Source organism: Sphaeramia orbicularis, chromosome 1 (genome assembly GCF_902148855.1).
Source record: "Sphaeramia orbicularis chromosome 1, fSphaOr1.1, whole genome shotgun sequence".
In the NCBI taxonomy this organism is placed as follows: Eukaryota; Metazoa; Chordata; class Actinopteri; order Kurtiformes; family Apogonidae; genus Sphaeramia; species Sphaeramia orbicularis.
Window position 1 is genome coordinate 21,721,062 of NC_043957.1, and position 27,318 is coordinate 21,748,379.

Sequence of the window (27,318 nt, forward strand, 5' to 3'; positions counted from 1 at the left end):
GAATATGGCACAGTACTTGGAGTTCAAGGACTTGATTTTTAATGCAATATCCTGCTGAGACCCAGGAAAATAAAAGGTTTGGCTTTATTAAACGATTGCCTTAGTTTGAAACAGCACGATGCCACAGTTTTTTTTCTGATACAGATTTATGGAATGTCATTTGTCGTAGTCAGTGTTTTATTTATTTATTTCTAATATAAAACTGTGCCCAAAAACCTGTTTCCACCGCTGTAAATATGTACACTATCACCTTTTCCCTTAATAATCTGGCACTCAACTCCTCGAAAACAAAGGAGTTGGTGCTGGACTTCAGGAGGAAGAGGGAGGATCCCCCTCCTGTTCTCATCCGAGGGGACACCGTGGAGAGGGTCAGTGACTTCAGATTCCTGGGTACATACATTTCTCAGGACCTCACATGGGGCACTAACTCCAGTGCCCTTGTGAAAAAAGCACAGCAGCACCTGCACTTTTTAAGATCACTGAGAAGGGTGAACCTGTCCCAGGAATTGCTGCTGTCCTTCTATAGATGTTCTGTGGAGAGCATCCTTACCCACAACATCTTAGTGTGGTATAGGAGTAGCTCTCAGGCTGACAAGAAGGCTCTGGAAAGAGTCAGGAAGTCGGCTCAGAACATCATAGGAGTCCAGCTGTCCTCTCTGTCAGACATCTATAACACCAGGTGTCTGCGTAGGGCCAGAAGCATCACCCTCAATGGTTCACATCCCGGACGCAGCCTGTTCTCACTGTTGCCCTCGGGGAGGAGGTACAGGTCCATCCAGGCCCGCACCTCCAGATTTAGCAGTATGTTTTATCCATGTGCAATACGGGTACTGAACACACTGCAATGACAACACCTCACAAAGGACATATATTTAACATATGTCCATAGTGTTCAGCCAGGGTCAAAATGCAATATATACTTACCTCTACTGTTTTCTTGGTTGGTGACATGCCTGTTTTTATACTGTATATATATTTACACTTCTTTTCTTCTTTAAACTGTTTTGCACTACGCACCACCAGAGAGTTGTCTCTTATAATTTCGTTGTACATATTTAGAATGACAATAAAGGCATTCTATTCTATTCTATTCTATTCTATTCTATTCTATTCTATTCTATTCTATTCTATTCTATTCTATTCTATTTCACTTGTGCTGCTATACCGCTACCGGCCAGCAGGCGGAGTCTTCTCCATGTCAGGTGTGCCGCGTCCGAAACAAGCCGAAGTGAACCAGCGCGGAGAACTCGGGTGTTTCCGTAGCGCCGTGTATGTGGGAATGCGGTTCATTGCTGGACACTCGGCGGAGATGTACGCAGGGGAACGGGAGGTCTCGGAGGCTGGCGGGCGTCCAAGTTAACGAGCACTTTTTAGGGATGAGGGTCGGAGTCCCGGACGGCTGGGTGTCGCTCGGAACAGGCCTGCTGGGTGTTTCCCCCACATTGGACCGGAGATTTTCTGCCTTGTAGTGAGGAGAAGGAAGGGGGGGGGGGGACGGAATGAGAGACGCCGAGAAGGATTCCCCATCACTATGGAGCCACGCATTGCAGGCAGCGTGAGTACAAACGCAACAGACACCCAGGACAGCCCCCGCGGGACTGGGCTTGTCACTACTGGAAATCACACCTCAACTTTGTCAGGACCTAATTTATTTGCAGGTGGACGCACCGCCGTTTTGAGTGAACAAAACACAAATGTGGGTTTACGCCGTGCTGTGGCTCAGGTGAAGGCGGCATTGTTTCAGGTTAATTGATGGTCATTTGTGTGGATGTGGTTCAGTTTTTAGGTACACCTGCGGACCGTTACACGCACGCGGACGTTCGCTATTTGTACCACCGCGGATTAATTTCTGAAAAATTTTCGACTGGTTTTTTGTTGCTACGGCGGTTGCTAGTGACGACCGCGGAGCCCAAAGTCGTAAACAGACGGATGGACAGTAAATACAGGGCAGGTCCAAAGTAGGCACAAGTTTAGTCTAATTACAAAGGAGGTCGCTGTAGGTGTCTACTTTTTTTTTTTTTCTCAACACAGTGTTTCATTCTGACCTTCGAGTAGGCAACACAAGGGCAGACAGCAAATGAAAAGGTGCTAGAGAAGTTGTTGTAGGTGTGACGTGATTGTAAAATGTAAGACTAGCTAGCTTCTGGGTCACAAAACAACCCAGCAAGACGACATTTAGGCCTTTGTGTTTGTGCGCGCATGTCTTCTTTCTTTTCTTTTTCTCTTCTATTCATGCAGACCCCATAACAGGGGTGTCAAAGTCATTTCAGTTCAGTTCAGGGGCCACATTCAGCTAAATTTGATCTGCAGTGGGCCGAACCAGTAAATTAATAACATAATAATATATAAATAATGTCAACTCCAAACTTTTCTCTATGTTTTAGAGCAAAAAAAAGTAAATTTACATTATGAGCAGGTTTACATCTACAAACTATCCTTTCAAAAGATGTGAATAACATCAACAAACTGAAAAAATAAGTGTAATTTTAACAATATTCTGCCTCAGTTTATCATTTACACACATACATTATAACTTACAGATCACAGTGGATCTACAAATACACAAAATATCGAGTAACAGACAGAATATTGTTAAAATTGTACTTAAGACATTTTAGGTTATCCACTTTTTTTTTTTTTTTTCAAAATTATACTTTGTTTTAGTGTAAATACATGAAAATATTTACATTTACAAAGAGAAACATTTGGAGTTGTCATTATTTCTATGTTCTTATGATAGTATTTTACTGGTTTGACCCACTTGAGATTGAATTGGTGTGAATATGGAACCTGAACTAAAAGAACTGTTAATATCTTATGTAATTTTTGCATTTCACAAATTCATCCCAAGGGCCGGACTTGACCCTTTGGCGGGCCGGATTTGACCCACGGGCCACATGTTTGACACCTGTGCCATAACATATTGAGGCTCAGGGTTGGAATTAGGTGAAGGTTAAGGCAATGGGCTACATAGGGGGGGGGGCAAAACCTGCCTGCCAAAGGGTCCAGTCCATCCAGTCAGATGAATGTGCAAAAATGACAATGAAGATATTACATTCACATAAGGTAAATGGAAAAAAACAGATGTTTTATCATGTGTTTTTGTTTTTCATGAAAACTATGGGTCACTGAAAATGTCTGAAAACTCCAGGCAAAGTGGAGATTTTGATGAACTCTGTTTTCATGCTTGTATGTGGTCAGGAGGAAACAGACTTATAAGGTTCCCAGTGTCACAGTATATGACAAAAATGCATCAATGTAATGTGTATGACCTTTGTTTATCCTAACCCAGTGGTTCCCAACCTTTTTTGGCTCATGACCCCATTTTAACATCACAAATTTCTGGCAACCCCAGACATTCTTTTTTTTTTTTTTTTTTTTGCGAAAATTAATTTGTTTTTGATCAAGTAGTAGTTTGTTCCACTATGTTGCAAATAAACATTCAGTTTAGATGACATCTAGGCTATAGACGGAGGCAGAAAAGCCAGGTGTAGATTACTGCACAAAGTGAGAATTTTATTTTCCTTGGTCAGGATATGTATAGTCAGTCCAGCATTTATTGACAAGGCTGCAAATTAATACAGAAAAAACAATAACTCAAACTATGAATTATGAAAGAGCTGCAGCATCTTAAAATGACCACAATGAACATTTAAAGATAAACAGTACCACAGTGCTTCAGTTTCAGCTTCAGAGTTTGACATGTCTTTTATGTATGTAATTGTCTCTCTCAATGCACCATATATATTTTTATTATTATTATTTTTTTTAACAATTACTAGAAATTTCATGCAACCCCCATTTGAATTCCAGGGAACACCACATGGGGTCCCAACCCCAAGGTTGAAAATCACCGTCCTAACCCCATGATAGCACTCTGCAGGATATGTATGCAGGTTTGTGTAAATGATAACTTATGAAAACGATCTGATGTGTATGACATTATTGAAAATGAGGTGGAGAGATATCCATTTGTATTAATGCCCAGCTACCTGTACAAATTTGAGGTTGTCCAGGTAATTCACATTTTCATTATGTAATTTTACTTTTTTCACACTATCGCAAAGAAAAAGTTCTGGATTATTGTCTATAGGTTTTATGCTATTATTTTACTTGTCTGGCCTGGTTAAGGTGTCATTGGGCTCTATATGGCCACTGAAATAAAATGAATTTGACACCCTTGAGCTACATCAATAAGGTGTCCCCACAAAGACAATAGTATGTACAAATATGGAATTCATTTGGACCACATGTGAGTTCTCTGTTGGAATTCAATATAATACTCCCTCAAATGGCCTTCTGATATTATGTTTTTGGAATATTAATTGCTTCTGGTTTGTGTTTTCAGCAACACATTGTTTAATGTATATGTTTATTGTTGAAAGAGGACTTTTTGTTGTTGTTTTGAATTGTCTTTGTTAAATTCATATAACAGTCATTCTGTGTGTGTTTTACTAGGTTTGTTTCCACAGAACAAACCCATAATAACTTTATGTATCAAATTTATTATAAACTTTTCCTGACTTCATCACAGTGGTCTAATATTTGTGTCCAAAGCTGTATGGCTTTCTTTGTGAGAACTTTTTTAAACTACTGAAGTGAAGATCAGACCTATACATTGAGGACATTTCAGTCAGTTTTCACCTTCAGACTGACCTTCGGAGGGATGTTTTCAATTGTGATAGTTTAGGTAACGTAGTGTATATGTCAGCCTCCTGACAGTGCTATTTGGTAAAAGCGTATGCATATATGCGTAGACACAGGAGGGGTTTGTTGGTTCCAGGATTGAGTTAACTATGGCCAAGTAGCCAGATTACTGTGGATTAACAGGCATTTAAAATAGTCACGTTATCCCACCAGTGCTTGCAGAGTCAGCTACAACAACACATTTTAGGCTACTTGCCAAATATTTGCTCAAAAGAAGAAATCATGTACCGTATAAGTGGATCTACTGCAATTAAAACATTGCAGTAGGTGCTGCTTTTGTTTGCTGACAAGTTCACTTTATTAGCTGCGAAATGTGCTCTTGGTCCCTGATGAAACCTGCGTTAAAGGTCTTCATCGGTCAAAGAGTTCATCCAATGCCAAGAGAGAAGCGTGACTCACCTTGTGTAGGGACATAGACTGGACACAGACTGGTTTATTGAGATAAAAATTCATGACCTGGATGCAGGTACACATAAGGTTTAGGATTTATTTTAGGAGTTTGGTCTATTTTGAGATCACATTTGTATAAGAGACCATGGAGAAGCTCATTCAGGAACTAGTAAAGAATAGTATAACCCAAATAAATGCAGCTAGATTTAAAAAAAAACAAACAAACAAAAAAAAACTAATTGCTAATACTAAAAAGGATTATTTAGTGCTATTTTACTGATTTCTGGGATTTATAGCTTCAAATCTAAGGATATTGTGCTTATTTCTGTATTATTTCAGTCCTAAATTTTGTGTCAGGGAACTTTATTTTTCTCATTCATTCTTCAAATTATTGATTAATTTTACAAATAGTCAATAGTTTGGTCTTAAGGAAAACTTCTGTGAACTGTATTTCTAGAAGATGTGGTGTGTGACCTCCTTCTAAAGTCAATATGAAGATCAAAAACTTAAATGTTAACAGTTAATTAGTGTTGTATGGCCAGATCAAGTGAAAGTGAACATCATTGTCAAATATTAAAGTGTCATTTCTCAAATAAGCTCATTTTTTAGCTTAAGAACTCTATTGAACTCTATGGAACTGTTTAGAAAAATAGATATAACTCATTATGTAAAGTTGTACTTCTGATATATATGTAAATGCACTATTAACTTTAATAATAATATTTGTTCTTGCTTGTATAAGTGATATTTTAAGTCTGTGAATCTGTAGGAACTAATTGTTCAACAGTACAACAATATAGAAAGGTCATGTACAATCTAATTACTAGTTAAATATGCTCTGCTTTTAGCTGTGTATATCACTTCAGTTGTAATATGTATGTTCAATAGAAGTTTATTGGCATATTTGTAGTGTTTTAGTTCCAGCAAAGTCTTTTATTCTGATACTGAACAAAGTGACAATCTGCTGTCCCTGTGTCACAACATATTTGTTTTCATAAAAACTTATCATTTAAACATTTTTATCCAATATTGATCACAACTGTAGTTAACATCATAGCTAAAGCCCCATGTTTAATTTAGGATCAGTTTCCTATAAGAACAGCATGTTTTGTACGTTTGCGTGAAGTGAGAAAAAAAAAGATGTTCAATTTGAGTCCCCATGTCATGCAGCAGTAATTTAGGTATTTTTACCCCGTATTTTTTTTTCTGTAAATTGTAACGTGTCATGTGAAAGTACTTACTGAGACCTGTTCATACATGTATTAAGCATGGAGATAAGTTATTTAGTTTAAACACAGAAGTTATTGAACATGAAATGTGTCCCTGTGTCACCGCTTGATCTGACCCTGCAGTCACAGTATGAATAAGTCGTCACCTGTCTTCTTGAAAATTTAAGTAATTTTACATATTTGTGTCATCCTTAAGTGGCAGCAGCAAAATGTTTTTGATGCGCTGCAGAACAGATACATCCATCGTGGTTAATTGTACATTGGGAACTAAATGCTTATTGTAGAAGGCACCAAGGAGCAAAGTTTTATTTTATACAGAAATCATAGATTTACGTGATGTTTCCTCAGATTCATTTCAGTTGAATTCAGTTTTATTTATAGAGCCCTATATCACAGCTAGGTTGCCTCACAGGGCTTTACAGAATCAGTTGAATATGAAAATGAATAACAGTCAAATAAACAGTGGATGAAGGAAATGGGTTAATGTCCCGGGCATCCCCCGTCCTTAGACCATCCTTGGCACGGAAAAACTCCAAAGACCCAGTGGGAAAAGAGGAACCTCAGGGAGAATCATAGTGAAGGAGAGATCCACTCCCATGGATGGACAGGCTGATTTGATGTGGAAATCCGTTGACCCCAGTCGTAAATACCTTTGACTGGACATCATAAGGTGTTGATTTTCACTTTTGATTGTGGTAATTAAACAGCTTACCTCAGTCAAGATGTCACTGAAAAGCTAAAAGCCACATCAATGTAATGTGAAAAATACATCGAGCTTTGTGATACAGAATTCAGCTGGGACCTTCTGATTTTTTCCATAGGCTGCATAAAAGAGTCATGATGTCACATAATGGTTTTTGGACCACCATTCTAAAGCTTCTAGGCTGTGTTTTGGTCATCTGTGTTTGGGTTTTTGGAGCCAGAAGAGACCATATTCAGAGAAGAGCAGTGATGTTATGATAACTTTTAAAGCACCTAGCTTTGGCTGACATATTTGGCTGGTGAACTCTTTCGTGTCAACATCCTTTTACGTGAACGAGCTTACTTCCATGGAGACATTGTGGGTTTATTATGTAACAGGCGGTGTGTGTGCTGATCTGTGGAGGTGGGTGGACCATACATGGCTTCAGTCAATCATTACCAAGGCTGCGGTATGCTGCAAAATTGGCAAATTGCCTCTCCATCCACTGGAACACAAAGTTTGTCACCAAGACGCCACATTAGTGCACAGGAAGAAAGTCACAGATGTGCTGAGATTTGTCCTGATGGCGGCGCTTTGAAATGATCTAATTGTACAAGCAACATTAAGACTGATTTCTAATGTGTCTGTGATTCTCTATATATTGTACAGTACTTATATCTAACGCTATGGTTGATTATGATTCCATGGGCATTATTCCCAGAGTTCTGTCTGTAAACGTGGATACCGTAGGATTGTTTCCCTCTGTTTTATTTATAAAGTGTCTCTAACATTGTTTGTTTTGCTTCTCCAGTGTCAAAGGTGACAGTGCAATGAAATACACAGCATCTAATCCTCAACTATAAACCTTCACTTGGTGCTGCTGCACGTAGAGGGATAAATACAGTGTTGGAGTTTGTGAAGACAGGCGCAACATCATGTTCTACGGTTCTTCATCTGGGGCCAGCATGTCCCTACCATCAAAGAGCCGCCTGAAACGCCAGAGCAGGACCTTCACACAGGTACGGAGAGATACATGCACATATTCTGTTTAGTCATGTGTCTATTAGAGTTGCACTATATATCGTTTGAGCATCGTCATCACAAAGTACGTGTGCGCAGTAGTCACATCGCAGGTCCTGCAATGTGGGAGGCAAATGAACTCAACGTGTTCTTATCTAATTTCAACCTGGTTACTTGACACACACTACACACAGCGATCCACCAATTGCAATCGTTCTTAATCAGTTTGCCGAAGCAGACCACGCCCCTGTACATGGAGTGAGTCACTGGTAACAACATTGAAAAATAGGACCAATGGCCCTGTAGCTTACCGGCCAAATTAAAAGCTTTGGGGAATGTATCCAGATGCCATTTATTATCACCCAGTTCTGTGTATTTATTATATTACAGAAATAGCCCATGTTTTGGTCATATTCTAATCAGATCTGTAAAAAATTCCACTTCCAACTTGATATCATTGATACTTACTGATTTATTGAACAATCCACTTCCTATCTCTTATAATGGGAAAATTTTTCAAAGTCGCACCAAATCCAGAATCAGATATTGATTGAAATAATTTCAATACCTTGTGTTGACATCACCATAAAGAAGCTGTATACCAAGTTTGAAGTCAATCAGATCTGTAGTTTCGGAGAAAAAGACAATTGAAATGTTTTCCCCATAAGAGCCCATGTTAAATTTTTCGTAAGTTCCCGGATCCAGAAGAAGATCCTGATCAGCATGTGGCCATTATGGTTTGGTCATCTCCCCATCAGGGCTGGACTGTAGAAATTTACACTGGATATCATTTATATTTACTGAGTTATTGCATCCATCCACTTCCTATCTCTTATAATGGGGAAATTTTTCAATGTTGCACCAAATCTGGAATCAGATCCGGATCCAAATAATTTCACTAATTTTTCTTGACATCATCATAAAGAAGCTGTATGCCAAGTTTGAAGTCAATCGGAATTGTAGTTTCGGAGAAGAAGACGATTGAAATTTTTGTAACGGACGACAGATGACTACAGCAGATGACGACGACGGACGCCACATGACGACAATAGCTTACAGCCTGTCGGCCGGTAAGCTAAAAATGAGCAACGAACAAGAGAAAAATCACTGAAAACGAAGACCTGGTGCCAAAAAGAAAAGCAACGTCAGTTATCTGAAATTATTTTGGCTACAGGAAGGATGATACTGAAACACGTGTTCTGTCTTGATAGTGTCTTGCACCTGTTGTCACAATGAGAGGAAACACAACTAATTTGTTTGACTGTTTATGTCGGCGCCACACAGCTATTATATCCGCCTGAGTATTTTTTCATATCGCAATATATATCGCAGGGTTAAAAAAATCGCCATGTCAGTTTTTTCCAATATCGTGCAGCCCTAGTGTTTATTTACTTTTTTATTTAACTGACTATAACATTTTAAAACAGCAGAAAGGAAACATCAAAATTTGTGTCTACAAGTCAAATTATATGATGAAAGCATATTTTTATGTGTATGTTAAATGTTACATGTGTCTTTGGTTCTTAATATTGCCCAAAATGTACTGCAAAAAATAAATGTCAAAGTCTGTTAGCCTTGTGGGAAATCAGTCTTATTTTTTTCCATGACCACTGTCTTTATTTTAAAAGTGAGACTCCTTTAGCAACCTCTCAATTTAAGAATATTTAATCTAACTGTATTTGTTGCTTGCACTTTTTTGTAAATTTTGTCTTTTTTTTTTTTTTCTTGTTTGATAGTCCATTATGATCTGTCAGAGCCTAAGCTCATTCTAGTTTTAGGAAATCTAGTCAAGCAAAATGTGCATACCCCAGTACAAGTTTTGGTTTTGCTTAAACAAGACATTTGAGCTATATTTAGGAATATTTGCTTCTTTCTATTACAGCTACTTTTGCAGTTGGTTCTTCTGGACCTGTGTGTTGCAGAAAATGTATTTTATCGCTTTTCTCAAGTGGCTCAAGTAGTTTTAGGTTTATTTGACTAACTCTAAAGATATGTGGATGGACTATGTTAGTTTTTATTGCTCTGAAATCATGAGAAAATGTACACCTGTCTCAGTAAGCAAAAACTAAACATCCTATACGTTACTAAAAGCCAACAAGAAAATTTTTTTTTGTAGCATAGTTTTCAACAGCTCTGATATTTAATGCAAGAAACATGTACACTGTATTATATGCACTATTATATGTAGTATTCTCTTCTGTTCACCAGGTCCTGTACCGCACTCTGAGTTACCGAGACCGTGTCCCAGCAGAAACTGGAACAAACACCCGAGGGGACCGGCGCTCGACAACTGAACCCCCAGAGCGACCAGCGGACGATCCGGCTGAGCTCTCCACTCAGAGCTCAGCCCCTGGTGTTCTCAAGATCTTCGGAGACGAAATCTGTGCCGGTGCCAACTACAAGAGTGTCCTGGCCACGCCGCGCTCCAGCGCACAGGAACTGGTCAAAGAGGCGCTGGAGCGTTATTCTCTGAACAAGGATGCTGCTCACTCTTATGTCCTGTGTGATGTGATCGGACGGTTGGAGGGCGGGGGCGGGATTGGGGGAGTCGGATGGCGGACTGAATGCTTACGTGCACTTGGGGACAATGAAAAGCCCCTGTTGCTCCAGGAACTATGGAAGCCCAGAGAAGGACACGCTCGCAGGTTTGAGCTGCGCAGGAGAGCAGAGGTGGAAGAACTCAATGCCAAGGAGAAGGATACCATCACTGCTGGTGAGGAAACACACAAACGAGGAACACAAATGCGCACACACACACACACACACACACACACACACACACACACACACAGCAGCTGGTCTAATTCCCCTCCTTTCTTAACATGTCAAACTCAGCAGAAAAGCACAGCTCGTTAGTTCCTCTGCAGTGGGTGTGAGTGTGGAGAGATGCAGAATAAGAGCTTTTGTCACAGTCATTATCCTGTAGAGAAGATATTGTTCCTGTGTGATCACCAGTGTGTTTTCATAAGAAGCTGATGTGCTGTGAAGACAGTCTGGATTTCTATTTCTGAGCAACACACTATTAAACACTTGCAGAAACACACCCACACACAGACGCACGAACAGTGCAATGGAAGTGCATGGACAGCTGGTCGATTGATTGAGTGAAAGCTGAATCCTGTACAACAGGAGGTGTAGATGGGTGTGTGTTTTTATGAATGACACCTCTCCACTACAGTGATGCCATATCTGTACATGCAGCTCCAGTGGCTTCTACCTCAACTTTTAACACTTTTTAGAGGCATTCACTGTCTGCTGTAGATTGATTTGAACTGATAATGTGTAAATAAATCGCAAAAAGCAATACTGTTGTAGCTTGCCATCTGCAATGCAGTAGTATGAATCTGTCCGTGTGTATGGATTTAATACATGTGTTAAGAATGTATGGAAACAGATTTACTGGTGGATGATAAGTTTGCCATTGCAAGACATAAGTTAGTTTTACTTCCAGCCTCATGTTCGCACAAAACACATGACAACCACACTAACATTTCTCAATGAGCATGCCAGGAATTTCTGATTGTTACGTTAAGTTTTGTGTTGTCTTAACTCATATATTTCTCCTGCACAGTAGGGGTCGACTGATTATTTGATCCACTATTAAGTATTTTTATTCTTATCTATTTTGTGTTGTTTTCAGTCATTTTCAATTTCTAAAAGTGGTGCTTTAGCTGTGAGGCAGCTGCTTCAGTGTCCTCTTATTTCCTAATTTGTACAATTTGCCTCTCCTCAGCTCCTCCCCATGTGTCTCAGTTCCTTCCAAATGAGACATGAGGAGAGAGGAGTTGAGACAACAGGAATTAACAAAATGAGACATTCATGCTCAGGAGATGTCATTTTAAATCATCAGTAAATGAAATGTGGCACAGTTGCATAATCCAACAATTATTGTGTGACTATGCAGTGCATTTAAAAATGAAATATAGATGTTATGAATGATTTCGAATTTTAATTGGTTTTAGTCTGGCTACATGAACATAACTAAATGATCTTTATTTACTAAAACTATATGCCATATACAACTGGAGAAACGCATTCACAATTAATATGTTATAGTAAACAAATAGTGTTTTTGGAAAGCAAAACCTCAATTAATCAAATTAATTTGATATATTGACCAATGCTAGTCTGATGCCAGGACAACAACATTCATGAAAAAGTATAATATACTTTTAATTAATTCAGTGTGGTATGTAATGCTATATATCATTTTTTAAAGATCACTTTTTCTATAATACAATATTGCATTGTTTCTGATTGCCAAAACTTTATCAAATGGTACAACTGTGTCCTCGCTCATAGCTCCTGACAAACCTCCTCTCTCCTTGAGATGTATTTTAGTAACCGAGACATCCTTAAAAATGGCACACTGAGATCAATTTCCAGGTCACAGGCAGGAGAACTGAAGAGTGAGGAGATGAGGAGGCACAAAACAGAAATGAGAAGAGCCTCACCTGTAGTTACCTCTATGTCCCACCTACAGCATCATCCTAATGGTTACACATCACAAATTAATGGCCTGTCAACACTGGAATGAGAGTTTACTACTACTCATTATTATAATCCCAAATTAATAGCATTGAAGATATTCTTGAACAGTGTTTTATTTATTTGATTTGATGGTCATCTTAAAGGCACTGCTCTTAGTTTTGCCACTAAGATTTTTTATTTTTGCAATAAATGTATACATTTTAAATATGTATAAATGTATACACATTTAAATAGTGGTCACACAGTTGCTAATAATGCAGTGGTTCCCAACCTTTATTGGCTTGTGACCCCATTTTAACATCACAAATTTCTGGCGACCTCAGACATTCAAAATGGAAACATTTTTTTGCTAAAATTAATTTGTTTTTGATCATGTAATAGTTTGCTATACTATGTTGCAAATAAACGTTAATTTTAGACGACATGCAGGGTATATAATGTATATTATTATGGACGGAGGCAGAAAAGCCAGGTGTAGATTACTGCACAAAGTGAGAATTTTATTTTCCTTGGTCAGGATATGTACAGTCAGTCCAGTTTGTATTTACAAGGCTGACAATTAATACTGGAAAAACAATAACTCAAACCATGAATTATGAAAGAACTGCAGCATCTGAAACCGACCACAATGAACATTTGACAAATAAACAGTACCACAGTGCTTCAGTTTCAGCTTCAGAGTTTGTCATGTCTTTTATGGATTGGGATTGTCTCTCTCAACCCACTACATATTTTTTATTAGTAAGTTGTTGCTGTTGCTGTTGTTGTTGTTTTTGTTTTTTAACAATTACTAGAAATTTCAGGCAACCCCATTTAAATTCCAGGCGACCCCATGTGGGGTCCCGACCCCAAGGTTGAAAAACGCTGTAATAATCTGTATTCTATAAACCCTGAAAAAATCATATCAGTCGATCCCTGCTGTATAGCACTCTGGACAGTATCAACCAACATGTAAAAGCAATGAAATCATGATGTAAATGCAGTACAAACCTCTTCTGTACACCATCTGAAAACAAGAAAGTCCCACAGGATTAAAATAATCTTTACTATACTTTGATTTCTCCCACTAATACCCTTTCTTTTGTGTTTTAGCACTGTATTTATAAAGCTCACATACCCAGAAGCCTTGTCTTCTGTCTCTTTACCCTTCTGTCTTTCAGTTATTGACCTTTTTCTCCTCTTGGTGTATGTGTGAGCGTGCATGCGCATGTGTGAATTACTTGTAATTTCACACGCTTTTAAGGTACTGTAGGATTTTCACGGAATAAAGAAATGCATCACAGTCAAATTAACAGATTTATCAAGTTATTTAGCCACACATAGTAAGAATTTTGTGGGTTTGTACCTCATCTGTCAGTCTGCTAAGAAACTAGATTCAACCTCGAAATCTGAGATGAAAATTAAATGAACCCCAAATGAGGTCACAGGTTAATCTGATGGGACTAATGAAAAATGGTCTCTCACTTTTAAATTCAGCATCACATTAATTTGACAGTGATATGTTAGATTGGAAAATCCTGTACCAATACATCTTTAATTGTGTATTTTCTTACTAACTTCTGATGTGATTCACTAGACACACCAAAGATACTTTTTGCTACATAGTGCATGCATGTCTTCTGGTGTGTGCGTGTGTGTGTGTTTGGGAGGTTATTATGTATTTGGTGTTTTGGTGAGGGGGTGTTTTCTCAGCCCCGCCTCCTCCTCCTCTTAACCCCTCCCACCCAGCTGTAGGGACCAAAACCCCACAATTCCTGGCGGCTCTAATGGGTCGGTCTGGGCTGGGCAAATACAGGAGTTCCCCTCTGCGGTCTGGTCGGGTGGTACAGTCCAGCTCTAAAGGTGGGGACTGGTCTCAGGTAGGGTGGCTGTCAATCATTGCCATGGAGACCACCTCTACCTGCGTTGTCCACAACACCACCTCCCCATTGCCGATGATTCAGTGAGTGTGTGTGAGCGGATGTGTGTTTGAGCCATTGCATGGCCTCAGGAATTCTCTAATCATGTCATTATGAGCTGCTCTGTTCACTGTTGGGTAGGTGTAGTGTTGTCAGCCATGTGTACTGTTCCATTCAGCACCATTCATCTGACTTCACACCTGGGTTTGTTTAACACAGCTCATCCCCAGCTCTCTATGATGGCATATTATCCCCCCCCCCCCCCCCCCCCCAATGGAATGGGGTAATATTTATTTTTTTAAAATGTATGTAGTCACACATTTTTGAGAAGAGAAATAGGGAGTCTGATGAGATATTAATAAGAACAACAAAGTCTGCATGAGAATGAAAATGCACTGGATGAATGGATTGAGTACAGGACTTGCAGATTGGTTAATGTTATGAACTGGTCTATTTCATCCCCAAGCTGTGATCTCTTCCTAGCCTGAAATGAGTAGTAGTGCCAGGCTACAACTGAAATCTGAAAAGAGGAAAAACAGTTTTCATTTTGGATGTGAACTCCAGTCTCTTGGGTTCCAGTCCTGCATACGAACCCAATCATTCATTACAATCCTCACTTGGACTTTGTTGCTCTACTTTACCTGACTTCCATTTCGCTTAAGTTTTTTTTTCTTTTTTTTTGCATTTTCGTGACTTCATCATTCTGAGCTAGTATCCAAATTTTGTCATTAATTTGTGGTTTTTAGTCCAACGGCCTGAAGGTCTGATGCACTATTGGTGTCAGTTGTCGTCCGTCCATCCGTAACAATTTTTCAAGCATCTTCTTCTCTGAAACCGTCAGCCAGAAATTCATAGAAGAGGTTTCTTGGGGCAAGGTCTACCAAGCTTGTTCAAAGAATTGAGAAATATTGATTTCTTAAATTTTTTATGAATTTTTGAAATTTTGAAAATCCCCATTGGTTTATAATGGTGCTATAACTTCAAAACAGTTGAAGATATTGATATAATTACTATTGGCAATATATGGGAAGTCACATAGGGGCTTTCATTTGGTGCCATGACCTTTGACCTTGAGTGACCTTGAAAGGTCAAACAAATGTCAATTAATGTCTTTAAATATGCCGTTGGACTACAGGACCCTTGGTCCTATTCTTTTTAGTATCATTTGAATCAATAAATATCCACTTTTTTTCTGATAAATTTACAACCTTAATCTCAGAAAATCCAGGTTTTTCCTTTTGTAAATGTAACGCTTTGTAAGGAGTATAATGCAATGTAAACCCCCTTTATCAGCTTTAGTGTTTTTACCTAAATTGACTGCTAATATGCTGCCATAGCTCACACATTATTACTTGTCTCACTTAATCTAGAGATCCTTGGTTGACTCATTCATACATGCAAATGCTATATATATTCTGTTTAAGTGCACTTTCTTTTTAATTCATACTTTCTGCTTCATTTATCTCCTATACTTCCTTGCTTCTCTTCTCCTTCTCTTTGCCTTTTGTTTCTCTTTATTATTCTTCATCTGTTCTTCTACATGCCCTCTGCTTCTTGTTTTTCATCTCTGTATCCTTCGTTCTCTCTGTCTTCCTGTAGATATTAATGCACAGGCTCGAAAGCTCCAGAGGAACAGGGCAAAAGGGACCCTGACCCTGCCCCGGTCCAGCAACTCATCCTTCTGCCGCAGCCTCAGCGAAACCAGCCTCAACCAGGTGAGACCTCCCACTGACGTATAACCAGTTCCACAGATTATTATTTTTCACGAAACTGTTATTTTTGTATTTTAAACATTTCTGTCTTTCTCCACATTGATTACAGTTGGGAGTGGGAGATGAGCCCAAGCGTTATTATTCCACCTTGCCAGGGCCGTTACGGGGAAGAGAGCGTGAGGCAGTCTCCAGTGGTCGGAGAAAAGAGGAGGGGAGTCATGGAGGGGGGGTCAAGCACTCTTTGTACCAGTCTCCTCATCTACTGCTGCTTCAGGGATACAATCGGCAGGTGAGGGCAGTGAAATTCATGGCTAGTTGGTTAGGTCCAGTGGTCTGTCTTCCCCAAAGCACTTTTCTTTGTCCTTTGTCTTGAAGTCCAGGACAGATATGTTCAGATTAATTTATAAAGGGTTAAAGATAGCTATGCTGCTCAGATGGTTTGACTGTACTCACCACTGGTCGACGTTAACATATTTCTGCCTTGGAAAAACTACAATGTTCCAAAGGTGATCCACAAAATTGTACCTTATAATTCAAATGTGATGCCATCAGACTTGTGTGAACAGTCCGGAAGTGATCTGCATGCACAGAAGATGACGCAATGTCACACGCAGCACACACTGTGTTTCCAAAAATAAATATGGATCTTGCTGGGTTCTAGTTTCTCCAGTGCAGAATTGTGACATCTGTTGCTTTTCAATGACGTAAAAATCAGATGAATAGTAACATGACCATTCTGTCAGATATGTATCCGATTTAGGGCCACATATGAAAGTGGTGCGGGGCTGATTTGAAAAAATCATTATTTGTGCTGTTAAGAGTCACATAAGAGCAGAAAAAAGTCAGATTTGGGTCACTTTTCCCTGCAGTGTGAATGTAACGTAAGATGCTCCACTCTGTTAACTTTTACTGTATTACTTTCATGAAGGGATTAAACATGGGTATTTTGAAGGCTGGAACTGAAATATAATTTATCTTATGTCAAAGAAGATATTGGAGAACCACTGAAGCTGCTTTCCTCAGAATTTAGAGATTTGAGCTGCCTCTTATCAAGGCTGATTTTCTGGGACATTTGATTGAGTTACAAACCTTCCCATTATTTGACTAGAACTCATGTGTTTTGTTGGTTCTGTCAAATAGTTCTGAAGATGTGACATCTAGTGCTTTATGTTGCAGGACTGCTTGGTGTATCTGCTGAACAGAGAGCAGCACACCGTCGGTCAGGAGACTCCATCAGCCCGCCCAAACATCTGCCTGTTTTCTCCTGACATCATGCCCCTGCACTGCCGTCTGCGCAGAGTGCCTGCACCACGCCGCCATGCCAACAACAACAAGGGAGAAGACATGGGGGACAGTCAGAGGTTCTGTGTGGCCGTCGAGCCTGTGCTCCACGCCACAGTTCTGGTGAACTTTTCTCGTTGTGAACGCTCCACCACGCTGCGACATGGTGACCTCCTCTCCTTTGGAGCGCATTACATCTTCCTGTACAAGGACCCCACGGGAGCTAAGCCTCTGCCAGCTCAGACTTTGGCACGCCTCCGCACCCTTGGGCAGCTTTACGATGCAGGGACGGAGGACGGAGACGGTGGGGCTCAGACTTGTAAAATGTGTGGATCTGTTCTGAAGGACAGGGCAGGGCAGGTGTCGAGTGCTCCGGCGGTCAGACGCACCTTCAAACCTCACCTGGTGAAGCCCCGCAGCGGGGGCAATGCAGTGGGGGCACCACTTAGTTTGGTGGCTGGGGAAGGAGGAGGAGGAAGAGGAGGAGGTCAGAAGAGGAGGCTGCAGCTGGAGTTTGACCAGGCTCACGAAGACCAGCTGTTGAACAGGATCATGTCTCTCATTGAACCTGGAGGTCTGTGCATAAACATATAAGAGAGAATATCAGGGATGTAGAGATTTTATATGCATAGGTGTGCTGTATTGTAATTAAAGGAACATTTCACACACACAGTTGTGTAGAGCTTAGGGCTGTGATTCATTTCTGGTTATTTTTTGACTGGAAACAATGATGTGTTACATAATTTAGGGCCTTTACTTTTACATTATTAGACTGTAGTTCTCTAAATATGCACATTGATGTACCTAGTTTCACAAATAATAGATCATCCCAATATTTATAAACTATTTCCAGGAAAAAAAACAAAACTAATAGGTCACATATGGTAACTTTTATCCCCAGAATGGTTTCTTTTTCGTCAGTTTAGGCCATGCAATTAAGTCTTATAATTGAAGGAACCTTGTTATAGGTTCTTGGTGTAGCATACTATGAGGAAAGGTTTTTTTTTATTTACCCATTTTATTTTTGTAATTCAGCTGAACATTAGGCTCAGAACAACAGTGGAAGGATGATGTTATCAGTTAAAGATGCTGCCTGCAACAGTTGTACTGAAACAAAGCCTTGAGAGGAGCTAAAAAGCATTATTCAGCAGAACTGAGAGTCCTAACTCATCCAGTATTTTCTCCCTTGTTTTTCTTTAGTAGAAGGCAATAGAAAGTATCAGTGTCCCAGTTTTCTGCCCTGGGTTCTGTCCACAGTTTTCAAGGAGACTGTTTCATATGGAGGGAGTTGTTCTATTGTTTCTGTATCTAATGAGGTTGTAAGCTTTTTAGTAAGGTTCAACATGATTCCCATTAACCCTTGAATTTTAGCGAAGTAATTGATCAAACCTGTCTTTCTCTCAGGAGATGACCATAAACTGACCCCAGCCTACCTGCTGTGTCTGTGCATACAGCACTCTGCTTCAAACTTTCCTCCTGGGAGTTTTGGAAAGCTGCTGCTTAAGATTGTCAGGAGAATCCAAACCATTGCATGGGTCAGTGTCTGTCTGTCTTAACTGTCTCTCTCTGCTTAACCTATAAAGACCCAAACAGCTACTGTGACCAAAAGCATCTACTGATCAAAAATGTCTAATAGCTCCTCATCCACTAATCCTATCAATACATGTAAATAACTGGTGTAAAATGCAGTTTGTCATCTTTTCATGGTCATCAGATATGACCCATTTGGACGTTCAGAGGCTCCGTAGTTAGCGTGGAAACACCATCATCTTCTACAACACCGATTCACCAGTAAAACCCATGGAGTTTGATAAATGCAAACATTGTAAATACTTGCTTTTACATTCAGTTGGTGTGTTTGGCTGAAACTCGTCACCTTTTCTTCAGTTTTCCTCTGATTTGATATAATAACCTTTGAATTTACCCTGAGCTTTTATGAACATTTACATGATCAGTGAATTAAATATAGGAAAATAGATGATTTACACTGAAAAATGCAAAATACAGAAGATAATACAATAGTAAATGGTGGCAAATCACTTACGAAATGGTTAAATGAGAGAAAAAAAATATTCAGGAGTTGCCATAAAAGTAGCACCGGGTCTTTATGGGTTAAAATGACCTGATGTGGAAGCAGGTCAGCCGTTTCAGGCCAGTTGAATAGTTAAACAGGTTTGCATATCACATGTATTGTACTGTATTACACACATGCACACATTCCAGTCTAACTATGGTGTAAGTTGTCTGTCTTTAGATTGGTGTCTGTCACAACAGACAAACTTTTGAGGTTGGATGAAAATATTTATCCATTTAACTAATATTTAGTTTCACTTTTATATACAAATAGGCTCTACAGAATTAGATTAGAGTCAGACCGTGGGAGTAAGTTTGAAACTGTACCTTGACACATTGTTGCTGTGACATCAAGCCTACAGTGTTACTTGCTAATATGCAGATGTTATGTAGGTATAATAAAGTAAGTAATTTATTTTGTAACACTTTTTAAAACACAGTTCCACTTTTAGAATAAAATGTAAATGCAAATAAAAATGTACATTTATGCAACATACATATGTCACAGTAGAGATTGAAATCCAGTAGGATTCCTAATCCTACTAGGACAGATAGTAATTGTAGTTTGTCCTAGGACAAACTAAAATTACTATCTGTCCTAGTAGGATTTCTAATCCTACTAGGACAGATTGAAATTTTAGTTTGTCCTAGGACAAACTGAAACCCTACAAGAAATTAGGATCTGAAGATTGGAATTCCTATCTATCCTAGGAGAATTTACAATCCTACAAGGACAGATTGTAATTCTATTTGGAAGTGGGATCTGAAGATTGGAATTTTGGAATTTCAGTCTGTCCTACGATTTCGCCATCACCATTCCAGCTGAATTATTTTCATATCTTAGATACAGTATATGGCCCTTAGGTCAATACACATTGTAACCAGGATGCCAGCTGTCCTATCTGGTCCAGCCTTATTCAATGGCCGTTTGTAACTGTCACTGGTATGTAAATGAGACACATTTGTATTCAGAAATCGGTAGAATTTGAAAAACGTACCTGTAAACAACCCGTTGCCATGGCAACATACAATTTTATTATTATCTAATTGTTACCAAGCCATTCAGAAAATGTACAATGTTAAAGTTGGCATTGGCATTTTGCTGCCCCCTGGTCTAGATGGTAGGGTTAAAAGTAAAAGAAACAACAATATTCTTACAAACCATGATTTTATTCAGAATTTACACAGACTTTGAATCTAATATTCTATAGAAACAACAATATTCTTACAAACCATGATTTTATTCAGAATTTACACAGACTTTGAATCTAATATTCTATAGAAACAACAATATTCTTACAAACCATGATTTTATTCAGAATTTACACAGACTTTGAATCTAATATTCTATAGGTAAGCTTCAAAGACTTTTTCTAAGACTTAAATGTGCTGCATACTACTCACTAGTTAAGTGACAATAACCTTAGTCTATAGTACTAACTTCAAAATTTCAAACAAGTAATACTATAGAGGTTTTGTCAGTTGTTTTTTTCTAATACTTAAAGGTGCTACATACTACTCAATAGTGACAATGAACTTAGTCAATAGCTAACTTCAAAATTTCAAACAAGTAATACTACAGAGGTTTTGTCAGTTATTTTTCTAATACTTAAATGTGCTACATACTACTCAGTAGTGACACTAACGTTAGTCTACAGCTAACTTCAAAATTTCAAACAAGTAATACTACAAAGGTTTTTACTTACACTGATATAGATATGAAAGATATGAAAATAATTCAGCTGGAATAGTGATGGCGAAATTGTATGCTTACCTATGCTGAAATTGACTGGAATTTTGGCTGTGAAATGATTCAGTCTATTTTCCATACATTTTGATATAATCTGACATTCTCCTAATAGAATTCGAGATTGTCCTGACAGAATTCTTCTATTTTTTGCTGTATTTTTCCAATCTTCAGATCCCACTTCCAAATAGAATTACAATCTGTCCTTGTAGGATTGCAAATTCTCCTAGGACAGATTTGAATTCCAATCTTCAGATCCTAATGTCTTGTAGGATTTCAGTTTGTCCTAGGACAAACTACAATTACTATCTGTCCTAGTAGGATTAGGAATCCTACTGGATTTCAATCTCTACTGTGACACATATACAAAAGTAAATATACAAATATAGATTTTAAAAGGCAAACAGTGTTTTTCAAAAGCACTAATCTATAAAGCTTTCATCACATGTTTAAAAGAAACCTCTGATTAAGCAAATGTTTGGAGTTTAAGCTACATAAGCAGTGTCACCTCTGGAATAAAAGTAAAAAACAGGGAACGGATAAAAGGCCTTGATAAGGTGATCAGAGAGGCTGGTAGCTACAACGGGCTCAACAAGGCTGCTTTCAAGGCAGAGGTCAGGCCGCGAAGCAACGCAGTAGAAAAACTTATTGAGTGGAAACCTAGAAGGCAGTGGATGGATGGTTTTAGACTTTCTGTACAAGCATGGGGTATGAATGTGTATGAATATTTGGTGGTGGTTGGTGGGGCCTACCCTGGGGCAACTGTGGCTACAAACGTAGTTTACCACCACCAGAGTGTGAATGTGAGAGCGAATGAATAATGGATCAATAATGTGCAGCGCTTTGGGTACCTTGAAAAGCAATATAGGAATCTAATCCATCATTATTTTTATTCAAAACATGAGGGGAGGGACCATAACCAGTTTTTTGAAAGCATATCAAAAAAGGACTGAAATGAATCTCAAAAAAGTCATGGTGTCAGGGAAGTGAAGAGCCCTAAATCCAAGTTTAAAGAAGCTTTTGCACATGAGGATCAGTTCAGGACCACTTCATACTGAAGTCTGATATTGACCACATCAAATGATTGACTGGTGAAGAGACCCAAACAACAAAGGAGCATTAAATCTGAAGTGAGCCCAACTGATGACTGTAGTGTGGTTTAAGGATGAATAGCAAATTATATAGTTGTTGTGTACTTGGGATATTCTAGTTTGCTCTTGTGCTATACACTTCTCACAACCATAAAATCTGGGGCTTGTTCAACACAAGAGGTAAGAAGCCCAGATACTCCTCCAGTGAACATTAAACCATGTATTCTAATAATTATATGGTGTGTGCTGTATGGTATGCTAGTTTTATAAGGGTTCAGGAGGGCATCCTGAATGTTCTGTGGCGTGTCCTTACATCTTATATGCAGTGTCACTTAATATTTCGGCCAGTAGGCCAGTAAGTAATTATCATCATGGGTCACTGTGAGTGTTCTAGGTTTTGTAAATATGATAGTAGTGTTTCTTTCTGGAGGTTAGTGATAGCATCCTTAAGTGTGCTTCTCCTACGCAGATCCTAAAAGTTTAATGAGCACTTAATTGCTGTGTGTGTGTGTGTGTGTGTGTGCGTGTGTGTGTGTGTGTGCGTGTGTGTGTGTCTTGTAGGAGAAGACAAAGGAGCTGGCTCAGAAGCAAGCTCAGCAGTGAGTATCACTTTCCAACTTGTGTTATAAAGAAAGGCAGCATGGGCACTCCATATTTGAGAACATACTGCATATCTACCCACCTTCTTTAGAACTTTTACTCATTCTGTGTATATTTGTGTACATTTGTGTATCCATGTAGTCAGGACCCGGCCTCGCTGTCTCTGCTCAGCATCTCAGACTTGGTCCCGGACCTTCAGACCATCTTCTTCTGGATGTCTAACTCCATCGAGATCCTGTATTTTATACAGCAACGAGCACCAGCGTACACACACAGCATAGAGACACTGCAAGGTGCACACACTTATACACACACACACACACACACACACACACACACACAAAGAGTGATGAGTGAGGAAACAACTTGGCTGAAGAGTCATTACTCACACTGACATACTATAGATACTAATACAGCTCCAACACTCACTCAGTGTATACCTCCTAAGTACACCTCTATCTCTGTCATCTGTGTCCAGGGTCAAAGGAGTCGCTGCTATCGGCGACAATATCAGCCAATGAGGAGGCAATGACTATCTTGGAGGAAGTAATCATGTACACCTTTCAACAATGTGTCTACTATATCACCAAGGTAATCTGTCACTGCAGCCTCTCCTTAATGAGCAAGAGATTTTTTATGTTGTTTTGAAAACAGGGAAGATAAATAATAACTTGGCCTCATTTGTACAGATTGAGTCAAAACACACACATTGACAAGACACAGTTTGTAATAGGAGGTGAGAGGTGACATTATTGTCTAATTTCAGATCCTCCATCAGCATGTATATTCATCTGTGTGTTTGCAGGCTCTGTATGTCGTGTTACCAGGTTTGTTGGACTGTAATCCATTCCCAGTTGACGGCTCGGAGCCCTGCTGGAAAGGAGGTGTTGGGTTTCCTGAACCTATTCGCAGGGTCTTACAGGTAAGAACGTGTGTTGTGTTGTCATAAAGGTCTGGGTTAGGTGGAGAATGAAAACTGAATTGATAATTAATTGTCAAACTGGATGAAATTTCTTTTTGTTTTTTCTGTTAATATTCAGTTACAGAAAAAAAAATGCATTTAAATGTATTTCAAATGTTGTGTGTCAATTTCGTATGTAGAGTTTCATGACTTTAAGATACAAAAAATAATAATAGATAATAACTGCAAATCAAAATGAACCACTGCCCATTGGAATGATTTTGCTGCAACATTAATTTCAGCAAACAAACAACATGTTTGACTGGGGGAACCTTAAAAAAAAACTATAGGTGAAACATGGTGCTTGCTATGATTTTGATTGTGTCCCATGTACAGAGCTGACCTCAAAAAGGGCAAGAGGTAAGTTCACTAAATGTCCACATACAGTCGGAGAAAAAATTATTAGACCACCCTTGTTTTCTTCAATTTCTTGTTAATTTTAATGTCTGGTACAACTAAAGGTACATTTGTTTGGACAAATATAATGATAACAACAAAAATAGCTCATAAGAGTTTCATTTCAGAGCTGATATCTATCCATTTTCCATGTTTTCTTGATAATAACCAAAATCACTTCAGTTCTTACATCAATACCTATGGCATTGCACTACCAAAAACAGTGCTTTTAGGAATTCCATGTTTTCTTTTCTGTCTGTTTTAGTCACATGATACACACAGGAGTTAGTACTTGATTGCATAACCATTGTTTTTGATGACTTTTGAAGGTCTAATAATTTTTTCTGCGACTGTTTCCTACAAGTGCGAAATCATGTCTTTAAACCAGAGTAATGCAGAAATATCCCACCTCTCATAATTGGAAGTAAGTGCTGTTTAGCCTGTGTACATTTACAATACTGTAATGTTCCTAATAACACTGGAATACTTGTTTACATGTAGATAAAGCTGTGTAACATAAAGCTGTTGCAGCTGTTGTTGCCATTATTTCTGTAACCATCAGTGTATGTGTGTGTTTTCTGCAGGTATTTCAGAGCGGTCAAGAGCTTCTGCAGGGCTACCAGGTTCACCCGGAGATTCAGGCTCAGATGTTCGCTTACCTCTTCTTCTTCTCCAATGTGTCACTATTTAACCAGCTAATGGACAAAGGTAGGGAGCACTCACATAAACACTGCTAACGTCACGTCCATTAGACCTCCCTAAGGATTTGTACAGTTGTTAGTGTGTGTATTAGATAGAGACAGAGAGAGAGTGTGCGTGTCCTTGTGTCCTTGTCAGCATTTTGACAGAGACTAACCCAGATTTGTCCTCAATGCCCTTCTCCTATCTGCATTCTGCTTCTCCCTCCTCCTCCTCCTTGCCTTCCTTCCTTCCATCTGGCCATCAGGGTGTGAGACAAAGAAGAGTAGAAGTGGGATTGAATGGGGTTGGAAGAGAGGATGGAGGTGGGGAGGGGGAGATGGGGGGAAAGGGCAGAATGAAGGTTGAAGGGCTGAGAGCCTGCTCGGTTGTTGTGATGACCTTGCTAATAGTCTTTTTTACCTCTTCTAAATACAGAAAACGGTGATTTACCTGCAGCTGTATCTATGTGAAAAGCCACCTACCACCTCTCCACACCCTCTTTTTGTGTCTTTAGCTACAGACGCACACACACACACACACGCCCATACCATATGTCTTCATTAGCTGCTGGAGACAGCAGAGATCACATGTCTGGCAAAGGGAGAAGGAGAAATACCTTTTTATTCAGGCTGAAGCTTCCCTGTGCGCCCCACCTCATCTCCACTTCCCTCTCCTCCTCCTCCGCTTCTTCCACCTCCTCCTCCTCTCTCTCCGTCTGTCTGGCTTTCTCTCCTCTGCCTCGCTCCCCTTTTTGTCGCTTATTGATATTTCACTGCTGATGGTGTCCATGGTAACAGGGAAGTGAGTTTGGAGCAGGTAAACGCTGACGTTTGCATCATACTAGGCGCTCACTTTGCAACTCACGCACAAGCCCAACGACACATACTCCAGCTAAACATTCTGAAATACACCGTTTTCCTGATACCACGGCTGCACAGGAAAACAGACTGATGGGGTGGTTAAACATTAAACGGCATAAAAGAAAAATCCACACAATGTCATAGCTCCCATTCAAACCATCTATATAGGCCACGTGGTGTTTTGAGGATGATAACGATTCCTCAGACTTAAGGAATCCATGAATATTCAGAAAATACGTGATCACGCATTTCCAGTTGCAGTACACCTTGGAATCATGCATCTCAGTTGGGGCAGAGAAAATCCTTAAATTACAAAATTATTGCCTCCTCTAGAGACATTTGTTGCTCAACAAAAATTCCAAATGTCTACCGATTATATGTTTTTTTTTTATTACATTTTTAAAAGTTTTTAATTTTTAATTTATTGTATTTTATTTTTTAAATATGTTTATATATATATATATATATATATATATATATATATATATATATATATATATATATAATTTTTTTTTTTTAATATATATATTTTTAATATTTTGTTGTGGTTGTTGGTTGATATTGTAATGCAGTATTGACGGGAAAAAAAATCTGATAAAAATAATTAAAATTGTAAATAGTCACTAATGCAAATTTTGGATATATGTCTCAGCTTTACTATCAATATATTGAAATGTCTATAAATTTAAAACAAACAAACATTTATATCATTGCGTAGAATATTGTAGACATTTCTTGGATGTGAGATGTAGGGTGCTAGTAGTTTATATAACCCCAAATCATAAAAAGGTAGTGTTGTTTTACCTTCATTTTATGTCAGTTTCATTTCATTTGTAAATATACATCCATCACTACTGTTATGGCCTTCAACACAGTCCAAAAAAGTGGAGGAAATTTGGGACTGGTAATGAGTTAACGTTATATTTTTTCGGTGTTCAGATTTGTGTTCTTTTCTATTTGATGTCTTTTTTTTTATCCCGCAGACAGTGTACTAGACTGTTGGTATAGTCTTTGTCTCTTCTCTGTGGTTCAGACTAAAACCTGCTCTATGGTTCATAATCTCTGCTCTGTGATGGATTTGTTTGAATGTAGGTGTTTGTGTGACGTAGCCATGTAAACAGCTTAGAATGAGTAGCTCCTGGTTGTCCGGACCGTTGGAGAGTGTACAATGGCTTTTCTGTGTTTAAAGGTGACTGTGGGCTATGAAGCATTATGACACCTTTTGTTAAGAGGTTAAGAGATGTCTCGTCTGTTTGCGATGCCTCACACATAGATTACTGTATGCCTAGACATAAGCCTATTACAGAGGGGAGTGTGTGCATGGCATCCAAAACATATGTCAGAAAATTTGAAGGGATACATGTGCACTCTCAGCACATTTGGTTAGCGGGGTAAAGGCTTTCGGTTCATTGTCTGCCTAAAGGTTTCTATCTAACTTACAAAAAAAAAGAAAGACATTTAATAGTGTATGTAGTTTTGCATTTTTGTAGCTGTGTGAC

The 27,318-nt window shown here is 39.0% G+C and overlaps 1 protein-coding gene across 2 annotated transcripts in view; it reads left to right on the forward strand.

Moving 5' to 3' along the window:
- Positions 1–1,271: 1,271 nt before the first annotated feature.
- Positions 1,272–27,318, forward strand: part of radil (Ras association and DIL domains) — a 43,450-nt gene continuing 17,403 nt past the window's right edge. The window contains exons 1-13 of one of the 2 annotated variants that reach the window (XM_030141710.1): positions 1,272–1,555; positions 7,820–8,027; positions 10,237–10,741; positions 14,248–14,361; positions 16,017–16,132; positions 16,239–16,418; positions 17,306–17,984; positions 18,815–18,945; positions 22,883–22,920; positions 23,063–23,214; positions 23,400–23,512; positions 23,727–23,843; positions 24,863–24,986. In XM_030141710.1, the coding sequence (XP_029997570.1) occupies positions 7,944–8,027; positions 10,237–10,741; positions 14,248–14,361; positions 16,017–16,132; positions 16,239–16,418; positions 17,306–17,984; positions 18,815–18,945; positions 22,883–22,920; positions 23,063–23,214; positions 23,400–23,512; positions 23,727–23,843; positions 24,863–24,986 (2,353 nt within the window). In that variant the 5' untranslated portion in view covers positions 1,272–1,555; positions 7,820–7,943. The remainder of the gene's footprint in view (positions 1,556–7,819; positions 8,028–10,236; positions 10,742–14,247; positions 14,362–16,016; positions 16,133–16,238; positions 16,419–17,305; positions 17,985–18,814; positions 18,946–22,882; positions 22,921–23,062; positions 23,215–23,399; positions 23,513–23,726; positions 23,844–24,862; positions 24,987–27,318) is intronic. The other variant, XM_030141716.1, reaches the window with a different exon arrangement.